This window comes from Eupeodes corollae, chromosome 3, assembly GCF_945859685.1.
Source record: "Eupeodes corollae chromosome 3, idEupCoro1.1, whole genome shotgun sequence".
NCBI classification, from domain to species: domain Eukaryota; kingdom Metazoa; phylum Arthropoda; class Insecta; order Diptera; family Syrphidae; genus Eupeodes; species Eupeodes corollae.
The window spans coordinates 16480468-16498403 of record NC_079149.1 but is presented as its reverse complement, the minus strand read 5'-3'; the positions used below and the strand labels follow the sequence as shown (position 1 = coordinate 16498403).

The 17936-nt window shown below is 35.2% G+C and overlaps 1 protein-coding gene across 2 annotated transcripts in view; it reads left to right on the top strand.

Moving 5' to 3' along the window:
• Positions 1–556: 556 nt before the first annotated feature.
• Positions 557–17936, top strand: part of LOC129952928 (NADPH oxidase 5) — a 34600-nt gene continuing 17220 nt past the window's right edge. The window contains exon 1 of one of the 2 annotated variants that reach the window (XM_056065902.1): positions 557–1690. In XM_056065902.1, coding sequence (XP_055921877.1) covers positions 986–1690 — 705 coding nt within the window. In that variant the 5' untranslated portion in view covers positions 557–985. The remainder of the gene's footprint in view (positions 1691–17936) is intronic. The other variant, XM_056065901.1, reaches the window with a different exon arrangement.

Below are 17936 nucleotides of genomic sequence, written 5' to 3'. Positions count from 1 at the left end.
AAACGGATTCTAGCACGTACTTCCCGAAGAAGCAATCGATAAATTTATTTTGCCAAAAACTCCCCGATCAGCATTTGAAACAAAAGACAATCTCCTTTGGAATGTTCCGATGGAACTTACATATAACTCGTCACGATCACGTATAAACGTCAAAATATTCGATCGCAACCAACAAATCTCCTCGAGCAAAACAAAAAACCAAAACCAAAACCAAACGAAAACGAAAACAACTGACGGATTGAATTACTCTCGATACACATCTTTATCTTTTAGCTTTAGCTCAACTTGTACGCGACAAGAGTAGTTAGATACGATTATACGAAAGTGCGAACCAAAGTGGCGCTGGCGTCTGTTTCGACGAGCGACAACGCACGGCTGAAAGTGCAATGTTATCGATCGTGTTGCTTCAACTTCTAGCCATTGCGCCCTAGAGAGCCCCCAAAGAGGAATCCCTCTGAGTCTGCATTTTTGTTAAGTGAATATAGGTACGCGCAAGGTCGCATCTCACGTGAATCCAGCTAACTTTGTTGCCTTAGCAGTCAGCACCTCAGCCAGCACAGAGCATAGCCAAGCACCACAGAACAGGTAGACCGATCATCGTTCGCGTTTATCACTTTCAGTTTAGTTCACTTCGTCGTGCTGTACGGCCCGATTCGACTCTTGTTCTTCGATCGTGTGCTCACCTCGAGTTCAAAGGCTCCTCAAAGTCTCGACGGATCGTTTTTTCCAGTTTGTGGATCGTATATTTGCCGTCGCGTCGTCGGTTGATCGTAGCATCGATCACTCAAACTATTTGAGTGGTTTTTCATATGAGTGTTCAACATAGTTCAATTTATTGAGTGAAATCGTATGGATCGCAACTCAATTAGTGTGGATCAGTGGTAAAATGCAAACAAAATAAGTGGAAACTAAGATCGTAAAACGATCTTAAGATAGAAAATAGTTTAAACTGTGAGTGATAAGAAGAAAGATCAAAAAAAAAAAAATGGATGCAAATCAGCATTTGAAAGTTGAGCATCGGGATTCGATATCATCGACTAATTCCTTAGACGTTCCGCCCATTCCTCCCTCGCGAACTCCCAAGAGAGTTTCCTTCTCTGATAATACTCCTGCAAGTAGTCCCATAGGCGATGTCCCTAGCAACATCGAATTCAATCCAATGACCCATTTTCTGCAGAAAGCTGCTTCATATCTGGAGCATCTTCATGAGAATCGCCTTGATCCTTCAGCAAGTGAAGCATCATCATCAACAACAAACGATAAAGGAGAAGCATCGGTTAAAACTGCAGCTACCATTGAAGCTATTGTGATAGAAAATAATCCTGCTCCTTCATCATCTTCTCCTCCTGCACGAAGGATCATGGAGAGTGTGGCAGAGTCTGTGACACCACCAACTATGCCCGTATCGGTGGATAATAGTCCGGCGAGTTCGGTTTTCGAACATCATCGTCGAGCGTCCCTTCCGAATGGAAATGGGAATTCTGCCATTATTCAAGCCGAACGGGAAGATGAAAATCGAATTGTAAGCTATTTGGATAGGTACCACTTAGATATGGACCAAAACTACAGTTACATGGAATTGGAAGTGCGAAGGGAGAAAATTAGATGGCTTTTGATATCGGAATGCAGTTTGCTGATGGGCGATGGGAAACATACGAGGGAAGGATTTAGAAAATTATTTCTCGATGAGGTGGGTTTTTCAAGTGAAATATTGAAAATTTTATAAGTTAGGTTTTTTAAAATTTGGAAGTGTTGAAAAATCGTTCAAATTTTGTTTATGATAATGAATGGAATCAGGACTCTCTTTAAGATGCAACTTATTTTTCTGAAATTAAAAATTGAGCTTGAGCATTAATGATATTTATTTGATATTTGAAAAAAAAGAAGATTTTTTCTTGCTTTGGTTTTTTTTGCTTTTTGGAAAAAGTGTTATAAATCAAAATGTTAATTGTTTTCTAAAGTGCTGAGGTGTAAATGGATATGCCAAAACATTTGTATTAACTACACAAAACTGTCAAATTTCAAAAACATTTCCATGTCGCTCAATTTTACCTTGAACCTCGTTTTTACAAAATCGTTATTTTTGAAGTTTCCCCTTAATAAAACACAACATATGAAACTAATTTTTTTAAGATCGAAAACTTATATCACGTGTCATGTTTTCAAATATATTTAAGTAAAAATAGTTTCGAAATTGCAGTAATTTTTGAAAAAAATATAAGATTGGTGGAAGTTTCCATAAAAATTGATTTTTGTGGAAACATGGTTAAATAAGAAACGCGGCAAAAACAGCTTTTGGTCTTCAAATTTATGTTTTTATTTCAAAGATTGATTCAAATTAGCATCAAATTTATGCAAACTTGCTACGACTTATCCGTTTTTAAACTAAATATAAAAAACATTAAATAAAATAATTCAAAACCAATTTTGGCTTTATCTTAAGAATGTCCAATTCGATTAGTCAATAAGTTATGCTCTTCAAAAAATTTGAGGATTTCACTTCTCAAACTTTTTAACTTCCCATAGGAAGTTATTGTAATGGGTCCGATTTGTCAAATTGGAAATTTTGACATTTCTCGACGTTTCAATGTGCGTAAGTTCGTACGTCCGTACGTTCGCGACGTTTTTTCATCGTCCATAGCTCAAGAACCAGAAGAGATATCGACTTCAAATAAATTTTGTTATACAGATAATAAGGCAGAAAGATGCAGAAAGGGTTCTCAAGAAAATGGCATGGGTGGTTTTTATACCATATCAGTTTGAAAAAAAGGTGAAAATGTTGGTTAACCCTAAATATCTTACGAATCAAAAACGCTAGAGACTTGAATAAAATTTTATATAATATATTGTAAAGTGGTATCAAAGAAGTATATTTTTTGAAAAAAATCCATTTAACGTTTTTTTTTTTATAAATCAAAGAAACTGAAAAAAATGTGTCACCTCAAAAATTTTACGACTTAAATATGATTTCATCTCCAAAACAATTTTGTGCAACGAAAAATAATGTTTTTGACATCTGATAAAATTTTGAGAAAAATCGAATCGACAGTTTTTTTTATAAAAAATAAAAATTATTTTTTTTTTAAATTAAGGTCGCACAGGCAGGGATTGAACACCCAAGACCCCTTGCATGACAGTCCAAAGCACTTTTTTTTTCAAATTCATTTTTATTTATTCAATCTTAAACCTATCTTAAAGCTAGACAAAAATTCATAAAACTAGCATAATTATCCATAACTTACAACTAACTTAATGGTCCCATACGGACACTCTAAGCTAAACTAAAACACTAATTACTAATGCCTTTCGGCCTTAAGATCTATTTTACTTCAATTTAAATTTTATTTGTTTTGTTTTTATTAGAAAATTTTGAAAAAAAAAAATAATATCAATAACTTCACCCTATCAGTTCGGTCCCGCACGGACACAGCCCTTCTGAACCGAAGGAGCTCTGCTCCACCTTGTGCCATGACGTCCCGATTGTACAGGAGTCGCCTATCCACGGTTCTTCGTCTGACGTGGTAGATTAACGGAACTGCCAATCTATCCTGTATCAGACCGCATTTTTCGAAAAAGAGGAATGCCTCTGGTGGAATGAACCCGCTCAAGCGTGCACTTTCAAAATACTGGTCGTTCGGATAGAACGCCCTTAAAATTAAATTGTTGGTCGAAGACATAGCTCTTGCAATGTGACCTCGAACGAGTTTTACCACGAAATTGTCAATTCTGTTGATTCGAGCCCCGTTGTATAGGACCTCGTTGGAATAGTAATGCACATAAGAAGATTCGGCTGTTCGATATAAGCCGGTACAGCGTCGTAAACACTGCCGCTCGAACACCCGGAACTTCTCCATCTTTGAAGGGGCAACGTTGAACCACACAGGACAACCATACACGATCATTGGCCGTATGAGGGCCATGTAGCAAATTACCTTCACTCTGGGGTCAAGCCGACTGCTAAAAAACAGCCGTTTCGTCAGAGCGAAGGCTAATCTGGCGCTGGTCAGAGCAGCATTTATATGTCTGTCGAAATATAAATACGGATCTAACCAGATACCGAGGTACTTCACTACACTTTTGCTCGCCAATGGCTGCCCGTGAAGATCAACGATGACCATCTTGCGCCAATTCTTACACGTATCCCTAGTGGCCCTAGCCAACGGAGTCCGGAACAGAATTGTCTCTGACTTCTGGACATTTATTTTCAGTTTCCAGTCGTCGCAATATCGCTGAATCTTGTCGAAATCACGCTGCAAGAGAATTCTAATAACCTCAACCTTTCGGGCCGTTCTGTACGCAATTAGATCTTCGGCGTACGCAATTGCCTTTGTAAGACTACCTATCAGATCGCTGGTGTAGATGCTGAAGAGAATCGGCAAATTCACCGCTCCCTGTTGAAGACCATTTTTAATTGACAATGTTGTGCTAGAAGTTACATTGCCACTTTTGACAACAAACTTTCTACCGTTAAGCATATCATATAGTATATACAACAATTGCTTGCTTATGCCAAGCCTGCTCAGTTTTAGGTAAAGACCCTCTAACCAAAGGCCTTCTCCAAATCAACCAGAACAGCACCTGTGCATTGTTGTTTTGATTTATTCCATTGGATATCAGAAACGAGTTTAGACGCAGCATGAATTGTGTCATGACCCGCCTTGAACCCGAACTGTTTATCCGGAATTATTTTGTTGTCCGCAGCCCACTTAGTCAGAGCCCTATTAATGATTTTTTCGAAAACTTTGCTGATGCTCGGAAGAAGACTTATCGACCGAAGATTTGACGGGTTGGAGTTGTCCTTTCCCTTTTTCGGGAGAGGATGAACCACAGCGGTCTTCCAATGCACTGGATAATATGCATTATTCAGTGCATTGTTGAAGAGTGTGGTGTAAATGTCAATTGCTTCCGTCGGTAAATGTCTCAGTACAACGTTGGATATACCATCGACACCTGCTGACTTTTTGTTTTTTATTGAATTGAAGATGAGCTGAAGCTCAACCTTCGTCACTAACAAGGGACTTGGTCCCGTTTGCTCGGCGATTATGGCATTTGCCAAGGAATCGTCATTGAACCGCATGAAACCGCGGTTCTCAGATCGCCAATGTGTGATATCATTACGGAGGTAAAAGTGATTAAGTAGGGCTCTGTTTTCCAGGTCGTGGTTTGGGCGAATGCTAACATTCACCTTGTACACTTGCTGGAAAGCAGCTCCCACCGCCTATACTTTTTCCTTCGGATCTTCAATTATGTAAAAGTCATCGTCAAAGATGGCTTCCTCTGGATCTATTTGCGCTGTCCTGAGTACGTCTCTGTTCTCTTCGGTTCTTTGGAGTTTAAGACACGGCAGGTCATTGTCGTTTTTTTTCCTGAATATCTTATTGATTTTGGGGAACATACCAGGGTCACTCGAATTAACTGACCGGATCTTGCGGTCCCAGTACTTGTTAATTGATAGCCTCCAAGTCGCGTGGGTCTGTAAGTCGTCTGTGTAAGTTTTTGAGTCTTGGCAGTAAGCCACTCTTGTGCCTACGTAGTGCGTCAATTGTCGCGTTTCTATAAGCGTCCATTTGGTCCCGTTCTTTGTACTTTGGGATTGTCCGTTCCATCGTTCGTTTTATTGTTTCGTCCATTTGTTGTCCAACAGTCCAACGCACTAACCATCATGTCAGGGGTACTACGTTTGAATCTATACTAATTATCCAAAATATGGATCCCTAAGTAATTCCTGTCAAAATGATGAGATTTATTTTACCTCATTTTTATATTTTTTGCATAGAAATTAGAGTTCATTGAAAGATTTAAATAATAATATTAAAAAAAAGAGGCTGGGATGCGACCCCCACTGATAACTTCCCATCCTGTCTGTCAATTTGTCTTGCTTAAAAGTGTGTAGGTTTTTGAGTTGGGTTTAAAAATTTGAATTATTCTTAAAAATTTCAAATTTACCAAAAATATGTTTCATATAAAGAAATTTGTTTGAAAATATAGTTTCGTTTAATAGATTTTTAGTTGAAAACAATTTTTTACCAATTTTAGTAGCATTTCTTAAAATTTCTGTGACATTGTTTGAAAAGAATATTTTTAAAAGCTATTTGAGTCGAAATTAAATTTTTACCAAGTTTTAGTATTGTTTTTTTTAGGTTTTTAGTTTTTGTACTAAAACTGTAAATTCGATTTTTCATACAATTAGAGTTTATACAATTAGAAAACCGCCTAGCTTCTGTATAAATATTTTATTTTTTTTGGGAACACAAGGTCTTATAATAGCTGTTTGCTTTAAGTTTTTGTCTTTTAAAGTGTTCATCTCTTGAGCTAAGATAAGCTCTTAACCATCCAAACGATAATTGTCTGGCCTTTTTACACTCTAGATCAAACCAAGGTGCTATAAAGCTATCTTGTGTTTTCCTAATGCTGCACAACGTTCTTGGGAAAGATGCTTTCATGATATCTTATAACTGACTCAGGTTATATTGCTGATAACTTTGAAGGGAAGTTTTAGGATTTATTTGGTTTTGAACTCTATTTTTTTTAGGGTTTGATTCCTTAGTTGCCATTGAAAGCCCACAAGTCACGACCGATGGAAAATAATCCGAAAAAGGCACATTTTAACTTTGAACTCAATTATTTGGTTGTTTCATTCACTGTTAAATTAAATATAAATTAAATTAGCATTCTTCATAAATTGTCAAATTTTGGATCAAACAAAATATATCTTTTCTTATTGCAGACTTTCAAGGTTAAAATTTACTTTGGTTAACCGCACTTGTTATAAGTTATAAAGCATACTTTTTAAAGCTTAATAGTTATTAAAGCTTGGTTATGCAGTATAAATTTGAGATTTATAACAAATATATAATGCTGACAGAAGCCGATAATTTAAATTATAAATGTTAATACCAATATTCATTAATTTTCTCCATGAGCCAAAAATAAATATATTGCCTAAAGCATAGATCCCAAATTCATTCACATTTCATGCTTTTAAAAACCAGTTGGAATTACAATTTATTTTAAAATATGCATAACTTATTTGTAAAATTATATTTATTTGATTTTCACACAATTAAAAATTATTCATTGTTAATAATTCTATACAAATGTGTATTTTTATTTAATTCCCTCAAATTATTTAAAATATTTACAAAGCCACAACATACAATTTTAAAGGGCTGCCGACTGAGTAGTATATAGTACTGTTTTATTTATTCATTCTTGTACTAAGAAATCAATTATCATGATGATGACAAAAACACTCCCAAGTCTGGGATCTTAAGGCAGATTCCCCATGACATAACCAGTTCTTATTTGAATAAAGTTGTTCACGTCCAACAAGCTTTTTATTACTTTCATTTAATCAAAACAAAAATAAAATATAAACAACAGAAAAATTGTTTTGCATTTATAATCATATTCACCTAATGGCTATTGTTTGTTAAAAGATTAAATAAAATAAAAAAAAAAAGATAGCTGTCATTTCTTCGCTTTACCTTTATTCAAAGTAGTTTTAAAAATAGCAAAAATTATTGAAACCAGTTAGAAAATAAAGAATGCAATTATAACTAATTCATTCCTAACCGTTATTTAAAAAATCCTGGTATTTCAGAAATTATTTATTCAATTTTAATAGTTTAGTAATTTTCGTAATTATTGTTGATTTCAAAAGATTAGAAATATTACACTAATAATCAAATAGATTCTATTTGTGTCATTAGATTGACAGTTATTTTATGTAGGTCAGGAAGAACTCTCTGAACAGGAAAACTGATTAAAATGTAAAAAAACTGTCTAATAAAATTCAATATCTTATGACATAAATGTTATATATTCAGAAAGAGCGTTCATTACTGTGCATTTGTGTTTAACTTTATTAGTTTCTTTTGATATTTAGTTTAAATTTCTTATTTAAATTAAACTGGTTGCAGTAAAATGTTTTAATTGCTAATAAAAACAGATGAAAAAACCTTTGTGTCAAAACACTAAACTGACATTTAAAAGTCATTCGATTCCAAACAACGTAAACAAATTTGATTTTTGACTTAGAGAATTCGGAGAAAGGAGTGTCAAAAAACAATTTAATTAGCATTCCTCCGTCTAGAGATAAAATTCACAAAGTGCAAGAAAACATGTTTGACAGAATAAGAATCAAATATTATTTGTGTTCAATGGCAAGAATTTTATACTCCCATATTTGCAAACCTCTTCTGTCATTCTGGAGTCACATGTCACAATTATTTGTTTAGCAGCTTTTGTTTCTTATGAGATGGTTATAATTTAGTTTTGTTATATCAAAACTCACCACAGGAAGGTGAATTTCTTATTGCGTCATTTGCCAGCTGATTTGTCTAAAGAAAGACATTGTTCAGATCATGAGAGACTTCATATGCAGTCAACTGCATTCTTTATACGCAAATTTAGACCAAGGCAACTTAATTAGTTAGTTTTTTGGATGTTCTTAATTTCAACTTAAAACCTTACTTAACTTACCTTTGCCTCTAATTATTCGCACAAAAATTGCAAAAAGATTATTACGATTCTCATAAGCTTACACAATTTTGTATTGTTTTTTGTGTGATATTGAAATTGTGTAGTTATTTCTTTTCTAATTTGAATTTAAAAAATTATGCAAATAATTAACAAATTTAAGTGCCAGTAAGTCTAAGGTCTTCGAATCCAATCCCAAGGGACGGCGCGGCGCAGTAGAGGTAGAGCGAGACTCAGGTGGCGCACTCAGGTGGGTGAAGAATTCAACCAACTTGGCGTGCGAAACTGGAGACAGCTAGCTAGGGACCGAGCTGGCTGGAGTCGCATGTTGGTTGAGGTCCAGGCCTGGACTATAGCGCCACCTTAATTAAGTAAGTTAGTAAGTGGGAGTAAGTAGTCAAGCAAAGAGAATTTCACCTTAAAAATAAGACCTCACCACAGAAGTGGTTAAACTTATAAAAAAGAATGAATACTAACATTTTAGAAAATTGTAAGTTTAATAATTTTGGTAAAAGTGTAAGCACCATTAGAATGAAAAAAGCTTTTCGCGAGACGTGCACGAGATTTTATGACACTTCTTACACAATGTTTAGAATACCACAAGGTAGGAAGGTATAGCTAAATTTCTACTTTACTATTTTTAATTCCAATGTTGACTCGTTTTTTGTATTATTTATCTGCAATAAATTTCAGCTTTAGATTAACTAAAAAAACGCGATCTGCTGACATTTTGACACAAGCAAACGTCAGAAAATTGAGTTCACCTCACCTTTAAGGTTGCCAAAATAAAGTTGTAAAATTAATAAACGTTACAGAAATTTCAATTAAGCCACCTAGATTTTATTGCAATATAAATAATTTAAAAATCCAACAAAAAGTTCTTTTTAACATACAATTTACAAATTAATATACTATGTAGGAAATATGTTAACAACAAAAAATTAATCGAACCAACAGAAACAGGACTGTTTACAAAAAGGGCCCAGTTTATATCTATGATTGAAATCAACCCTAAAAAATTTGTTGGATATTTTACTGTGTTTTCTTTTGATTGGAATAACGAATTCTGTACTTATCGATCGGAAATCTCACAAAGAACTTTTTTGAGAAAAATAAGTAATTAGAAAGTAGTATTTTGCTTAAAATGCATTTTTCTATTTTCCTGATCATAAAGTGAAACCAATCATTTCTTTGGTTTGTGTTTTACATAATTCCAATCACAGAATTCTGTCAGAAAAAATGTACGATGAATTTCAATCACGAAATTTATTTTTGCGGCCGGTTATAGCCATCAGTAAAATCCATCAATAAAATTTGAAACAGAAGGAATCTAAAATGTTTTACTGATGAACGTTTATAGAAATCAGTAAATTTACGTCATTAAATGTTGTTTACTTCCGATCATAACATCGAGCTTCGCGCCAGAGACAATGATGACAAATGATCGGAACATTAAAAAATTGGGACACCAACAGTAAAACGAAATGGAATTTTTTTTGGCTTTTGGCAGTCACCTATTCAATAAAACGAAATTTCATTATTTAAAAAAAAAAATAAAATGGATTTAAAAATTAAATAAAACTTTAAATGCATTTTGAAAAAAATATTTGAATATAGGATTCATCTTTTTGCATCAATCTTTTACGGGAAATAAATCTGTAACATGTTCAAAAACTAAAAACAAAAACTTTACTGATGGATTTTACTGATAGCTATAACCGGCCCCTTAATGACAGGAATTAAAATTTTCAATTATCGCTATAAACGACCTGTCAAAAAAATCCAATAATTAGTTTGAATAAACTGGCCCTTACATTTCTGGAAGTTTTTTTTGTTTTAAATGGCGGATGTGTAGCGATTTTACGATGATATGTGCGGTTTTTCGGTATTCCATATACAGTACAATGAGAAATTGCCAACAAAACGATACGCAGTGGCCAGATTTTTGTATTTAAAAATTGTTACAACTGAAAGAAGAACTATCAGAATAATAATAAAAAAACACAAATAGAAGAAAGTTTTGTGAAAATCAAATCTTAAAATTAACTTAGCAAAAAAAATAAAACTTATAAAACGGACAATTTTCAAGAAGAAATGGTAGAAAACATCTGGAAATTGAGATTCTATAAAAAAAAAGTTAATTTAACAATTGCTTCAAGGAGGGGGGTTGTTCGTAGACTACTACATTAACATGTGGTGTTGAAGCGATCTTGAAGATCGCCCCAATACTTTACATACTTGAATCGAGTTAAAATGAACTTGATTCGACTCGATTCCGGTCGGGGATCGGTGTCGATTCAAAATTTGTCAAGAAATACCTTTCTGGAGGAGTTGGTTTTACAGATAATGCGTTATGATGTGTTTATTTGCATGTTTTTGTATATATTCTTATATGGTGCTGAACTATTCAGTTTTTAATTTGTTAAACACGAATCAAACTATCTCACTTGCACTTCATAAGACACATCGAAACACCATTTGCATTTTCGGAAAATTAAATCTTCTTGTACGGTGGAAAGACCAAAAAGATTTATTCAATCTAAACTGAGATAAACCTTTGGTGAAAACATAACAAAACATAAATATCTTTTCTATAGCTTTCTCATGCAAAATAAACCCAGTTAGTTAATTTTAATTAACAAAAATTAATAATATCAACAGTAATAGATTGGTTTTTGATTGATGGAAAGCACACATGATTCCAAATGCACAACTAATCAACGAACACAGCCATCGAGATACAAATGCACTATCAATCGTCCTAAGATTTCAGAACGGAATCACATAAGATCCATTCGAGACTCGTATAACTGTCAAAAACCCATCCATAGTAAGATTCTAGTCTAACTTTTATCGGTGTTATTCATTCATTCACGGATAATGTATTAGCTCTCATATAAAACATCACTACCAACTCACCACAGAAGGTGAATTTCTTATTGTTAGATTGGACAACTGATTTGCCTAGACAAAAATATTGTATTGTATTATGTCAAATGACATAAGGGATTTCATTTGCAAAATTAGAACCCAAAAACTCTACTTCAGCTGTTCGTACAGAAATTACATTATTTTAAGTTTTTTTCTAATTGATTGTTTTTCAGAAGTCTTTAAATAAAATTAATTAGTAAAAGAGGCATTTTGCTATTTTTCTTTATTTACTTTCCACTCAGATTTCTAAATAAACTACTAAATTGGAAGGTAATTTCTTGGCAGTTGATCAATCGGATACCAGAGACTTGTCTAGTCTTCAAGTCCCTTGGCTCAATTTTAATGCCATGTTTATTCATGTTTTGTATTTTAAGTAGGTGAGATTGTGAATTAACAGATTATGTTTTAAAATTTGGTGTAGTACCCGTGGAATGATGGTTCGTGCGTTGTACTGTCATTCAAGGGGTCTTGGGTTCAATCCCTGCCTGTGCCACCTTAATTTAAAAATTAATTTTGGCGGGTACTGCCTCTTGCGAGGAATTGACAAATCCTTCAAGAGTAATTCTTGTCATGAAAAAGTGCTTTCTCAAGTTAGCCGTTCGGACTCGGCCTAAAATTGTAGGTACCTTCCATTCCTGACAACAATACTTGCCCACAGGAATGGTTGAGAGTTGTAAGTCACCTGGTTCCCAACAGACTGTTGCGCCACCCAATTTAAATTTAATTTTGAAATTTGGTATAAGGCTCAAAAGTTGTGAGGTTTCTGGAAGAATGCGAATAAATAATCTCATAACTGCAATTAATTATTATTGTGCATTTTAAGACATCTATCATGTTGCAAGAATACGTTTTTTTTTTAATCTGATAGATTTTGCCAGATTTCAGAAAAACCTGAAGGGCTAGGCCACCGTAGAAGCCGTACTTTGACCTTTTGTATTTTTTTAGAAATGTTATAATATAAATTAAGATTACAGATGGCAGATGTGTTTAAGCGATAACGTCTTCTTTTATTCATGGTCCGCTGACGGTTTTTTTTTTATTTTTAAGTTAAGTTAAGTTAAGTGAAAAACGTGCCTTAAAAATCTCTACATAATTGCTAACTAACAAATAAGTTATACATACAGTCTAAGTTATGAGTTCTGCCAACTCAAAAAATTCACTGTAATGGGATGAACGTGTTTGTGGTTTTGAGTATTACATAAATAATTTGTTAATACCTTTTAGTACTAAAATTTGAAAACCTAGTACATACAGTTTTTTCCTGGTCATAATCTTTGGGACATAATTTTTGACGTCCTATTGAATCATTTAAAATTTTCAAGTTAACGATTTTCAGTACATTTTAAGGTGGTCTGATATTTTAATTATCGTTGTACACTTTGGCGTTTACGAACTTTTTAAATGGTGATATTTTCCAGTTGTTTTTATAAAAACTCGGCGTTTTATTTTTATAAAAACTTTTTATACTTACTTACTTAAGGTGGCGCTACAGTCCTGTGTGAACTAGGGCCTCACCCAACAAACTTCTCCATCTAGCTCGGTCCCTAGCTAGATGTCTCCAGTTTCGCGCTCCAAGTTGGGTGAGGTCACCTTTCACTTGTGCGCGCCACCTGATCCGCGGTCTTCCTCTACTGCGCTGTCCTGTGGGTGCGGATTCGAAGACTTTCCGGGCCGGAGCATTGGTTTCCATGCGCTCTACGTGACCCAGCCATCTTAGTCGTTGGACTTTTACTCTTCTTGCTAAGTCTACGTCGCTGTACAGCCCGTACAGTTCGTCGTTTCATCTTCTCCTCCACTCCCCTTCGATGCATACGGGACCGTAGATTACACGAAGAACTTTTCTCTCGAAGCGACCCAAGGTGCTTTCATCCGCTTTTGTCATGGTCCATGCTTCTGCACCATATAGCAGGACGGGGATGATAAGGGTCTTATATAGCAACACTTTGGTCCCTCGAGAGAGAACTTTACCACTCAATTGCTTTCTAAGTCCAAAGAAACAGCGGTTAGCAAGAGTTATTCTGCGTTTGATCTCAGCGCTGGTGTTGTTTTCTGCGTTTACAGCGGATCCTAGGTAGACGAAGTCCTTGACTACCTCAAAGTTACGTCTGTCGATTGTGACGTTTTGACCAAGACGTCGGTGTTGTATGTCCTTTCTAGACGACAGCATGTACTTTGTTTTGACCTCATTAACCGTTAAATCTATTTTTGCCGCTTCTGCCTCAATATTCACAAAAGCCCCATTGACATCACGCTGAGTTCTTCCGATTATGTCAATGTCATCAGCATATGCCAGTAAATGGACAGACTTTTGAAAGATAGTGCCTCTAGTGTTGACGTGTGAGCTCTGCACTATTCTTTCAAATACAATGTTAAACAAATCCCTTGACAGCGCATCACCTTGTCTAAAGCCTTTTTTGACATCAAAAGGTTCTGTTAAGTTGTTTCCAACCTTTATGGAGCAGCGTGAATTCTCCATGGTCATCCTGCACAAACGGATGAGTTTGGCAGGGATGCCAAAACTAGACATGGCTCTATACAGCTCGTCCCTGTAGATGCTGTCATGTGCGGCCTTGAAATCGATGAAAAGGTGGTGGGTGTCGATTTGGTGTTCTTGAGTTTTTTCCAGGATCTGCCGTAATGTGAATATTTGATCAACTGTGGACTTTCCTGGTCTAAAACCACACTGATAAGGACCTATCAGGTTGTTGACGATGGGCTTTAGACGTTCACATATTACGGAAGAGAAGATTTTATAGGCGATGTTAAGTAGACTTATTCCTCTATAGTCCATAATGCTGGAAGCGTGTCTGGCGTCGATCGAAATATGGTCAACCTGGTTGACGGTAGATTGATCTAGAGAAGTCCAAGTTCCTTTGTGGATGTTGAGGTGTGGAAAACGCGTACTGGCTACCATGACGTTTCGCCCCGCAGCAAAATCTATGAGCCTGAATCCATTGTCGGAAGTGTTGTCGTGCAGGCTGTTCTTCACGATTATTCCACCAAAGATGTCTTCCCTTCCTAGCTTGGCATTAAAATCGCCCAGGACTATTTTAATATCGTAGCTAGGGCACTGCTCATATGTTTTGTCTAAGAGCTCGAAGAACATATCTTTGGTGTTGTCGTCTTTCTCTTCTGTGGGGGCGTGCGCGCATATCAGGCTAATGTTGCCGAATTTAGCCTTGATGCGTATGGTCATGAGGCGCTCATTGATGCACCTATAGCTCAAGACTTCTTGCCTAAGTCTGGCTCCGATATGACGAATCCGCATCCAAATAAGCGCTGTTGGTTTTCGTGGTAGCAGTCACCATAGTATATATCGCAGTTTTTCATCCTCTTTTTGCCCGGCCCATCCCATCGTATTTCCTGGATGGCGATGATATCTGCTTTATATCGTTCTAGGGCCTCCGCTAATTCTTCGGCCGCACGTGGTCTGTTAAGGGACCTAACATTCCACGTGCATATCCGAAGTTCGTTGTCCTTTATTCGTTTGCGTTGGTTGTCAACAGTTAATCCGTCCGTATCCGAGGCTTGTTGGTGCTTCGCAACTATGAAAGCTTTTACGTGGCCAGGAAGTCACCCCGACGCACAACCTCCAACCTGGAGGGCCAGATCCTAAGTATAACTCCAAGGATGGGGAGCCGGATAAAACCGCTCCTTACAGGCCTGGGCTTCGAATAAGTCGAAGAAGCTCTATAAGGTGTTCACTAAGTAGTTCAACCTTACTGGAACTGTAGACGCCACCGTTGATTCCATCTCGCGAATTCCTCGGCTGCCATCTGGATAAGGAGAGGTGACTTAGTGGAAACACCTCTCCCCACCTCTCTCGTTTGCTGCCCCCAACAACTTCTCACTGAGGTTGGAACCCAATCTCCAGTTGAGGTACTAGGCACCCGATGTTCACCGCGTGGAGGTGAGAGTAGGAGTTGATAGACAGAGGTTGGTTTTAAGAAAAACCTGTTGACGCTTGTGTCCTCTTGAATGCACATGTCTACCATTTGAACATCAAAAACTTTTTATATTTTGGTCAAATATTGCTTAAGATTTGTGGGTTTTCTAGCGCTCGGGGACTTCAGAGTAATACTTATTTTTAACTTCCCATAGGAAGTTATTGAAATCGGTCCGGTTTGTCGAATCCAAAATTTTGACATTTCTTAATGTTTTAAAGTCTCTATACTCTAAATAAGAGATTTGTATAGAGATGTCTTTTCGAGCGTGCATAGTTGGAATCATAGGGATACGCGGTATCAAACACACTTCTCCTTTTGATTTACCAGTTAAGATTGTAGCTTCAATAAAATTTGGCGATAACTTTTTCACTGCCAATCTGGTGCCATTTCACAGTTTTGGTGGATTAATATTCGGTAAAGTGATCAATAAGTTGGTATTGTCGATTGGTATTTTGCCATCACCAATTTCTAACATAATTTGTTTGTAAATCTTGGGCAGTTGCATCATTATGTAGGTGAATACGCATATTAATTTTCAGTTTTAATTTTCGTACATGTCTCCAAAGAACTGATGACTTCCAACAGGCGTTTATTTCATCAGCAGAAGTTGATCGAGGAATGACAGGAAATGTTTGACGAAAGTCCCCTGACAGCAACATAAAGCAATAATTATCGCTTATAAAGTGAAATGACATACATATGATCACATTAAATTTGTTTGACGGAACTAACGTCACTTTCGTCGATTGTTTTGCCAAAGGTTCAAATCCGCTTTTAAGTATTAGTACAAATTGTTTGTAAATGGAGTATAGAAAGATGTTGATTTTACACTTTTTCAAGATTTGTTTTTAATTTTCTCTACGTACAAACCTTCTCTGGACTTCCACAAATAATTCAAGACCAAAATTGGCCAAATCGATAAAGGCATTGTTGAGTTATAACATTACAACGAAAAGTGGCATTGATTTTTATGTATATAGATATTGTGACGTGATACCAAACTTGTATTTTTTGAAAACAAATTCAATTAACAGTTTTTTTATAAATCAAAAAATCTAAAAAAATTAATTGTCACCTTGAATATTTTACAAACAAAAAATTATTTTATCTCCTACAATAATTGTATACAACGAAGAATGTTTTTGACATTTAGTAAGGCTTTTAGAAAAATCGAATTGACAGTTGTTGTAAAAAAAACAAAAAACTAAAAAAAAATTGTTTTCGACTTAAACATTTTCTTAAAAATTAAAGATATTGGCTTCAAACCATAATATAGTTTCCAACCTTCAGTATAATTTTGGGAAAGACTGAATTGACAGTTTTTTCATAAAAATTGAAATGCACAGAAAATAGCAGACGTTTTTTTTAAAATAAAAACCTGAATAAATATTACTAAGACTGGGTAAAAATTAATATCTCGTGAATTAACGAAGGTATTGACTTCAAAATGCATTCTGTGATACATTTTTTTGGAAAAATCCAATCCGCGTTTGTTTATAAAAGAAATAAAAACTATAAAGAAATTTTACTAAAATTGGTTTTCGACTAAAAATCTTGTTAGAAAAAATTGATTTTGAAATCAAACTATTTCATCGTACGAAAAAATATTATTAGTAATTTTAAGTTTAGAATAATAAAACTCAAATTTTTTATAACAAAACACGAAAACCTATGGATTTATTATTTTCCAAGATACGTACATTTCAAAATTCAAGTCAATCCGTTATTGTCGATATTATGAGTCCCGCCAATTTGAAATTGTGCAGTATCTATTAAGATAAGCGCCATTGATGTTTTGAGTATTGAAAAATTATGAATAATTTTGAAATACCTTTAAAAATTCAAAAACCTAGTTCTTAATTTATTCTGGACCGCATTATTTTTGATACTTTTTTGAAGTCCTACCATTTATAATTTGAAAAAAAATCAATTTTTCGGAAATTCTAGAAAGAGATATCTGTAATCAGTTTTGTGAACTGTGTCGTATACGTGCTTAAGACTTTGAAGACCTGGGTACTTAGTTACTATTCTATTACCATTACGTGATTACGTCACTTAATTCCCAATCCTTAAATCGCTTTTGCAGTTAAATAATGGAAAATTTTGAAATTATTAATATAATCGATTTATTAAAAATCTACATCGTCATCATCTCAATGCTATTTGCTCTAATAAAATAACCGCGTATTGGTGTGGTTTCCAAATGACCTAGATTTATCACCATAGTGTAAACAATCAAAGCTCTACAAGTATACGCACAAGTGCCTCTATATAACGCTTAAAAAAATGCACGCATTTATCAAAACACGATCTAAAAAACATTCGGTAAGGTGCACGCCGCTGCTGCAATAAAGTCCACGCCTCCTTCTGAAAACAAAAATCGCCTAGAGAGTATAAAAAGATCATGTGGGGACTTATTCGTTAACTAACTATCAAGTTCTATTCTATGTTCTTGGTAGTATCATCGCTTGACTTCACGGACGCCGACTACCGACGACCGACCGAAACGTCAAACATTCCCGTTACCTCCAAAACACATTTAACTTCTCGTCTTCTCTATTAAGCTGCAACATTCAC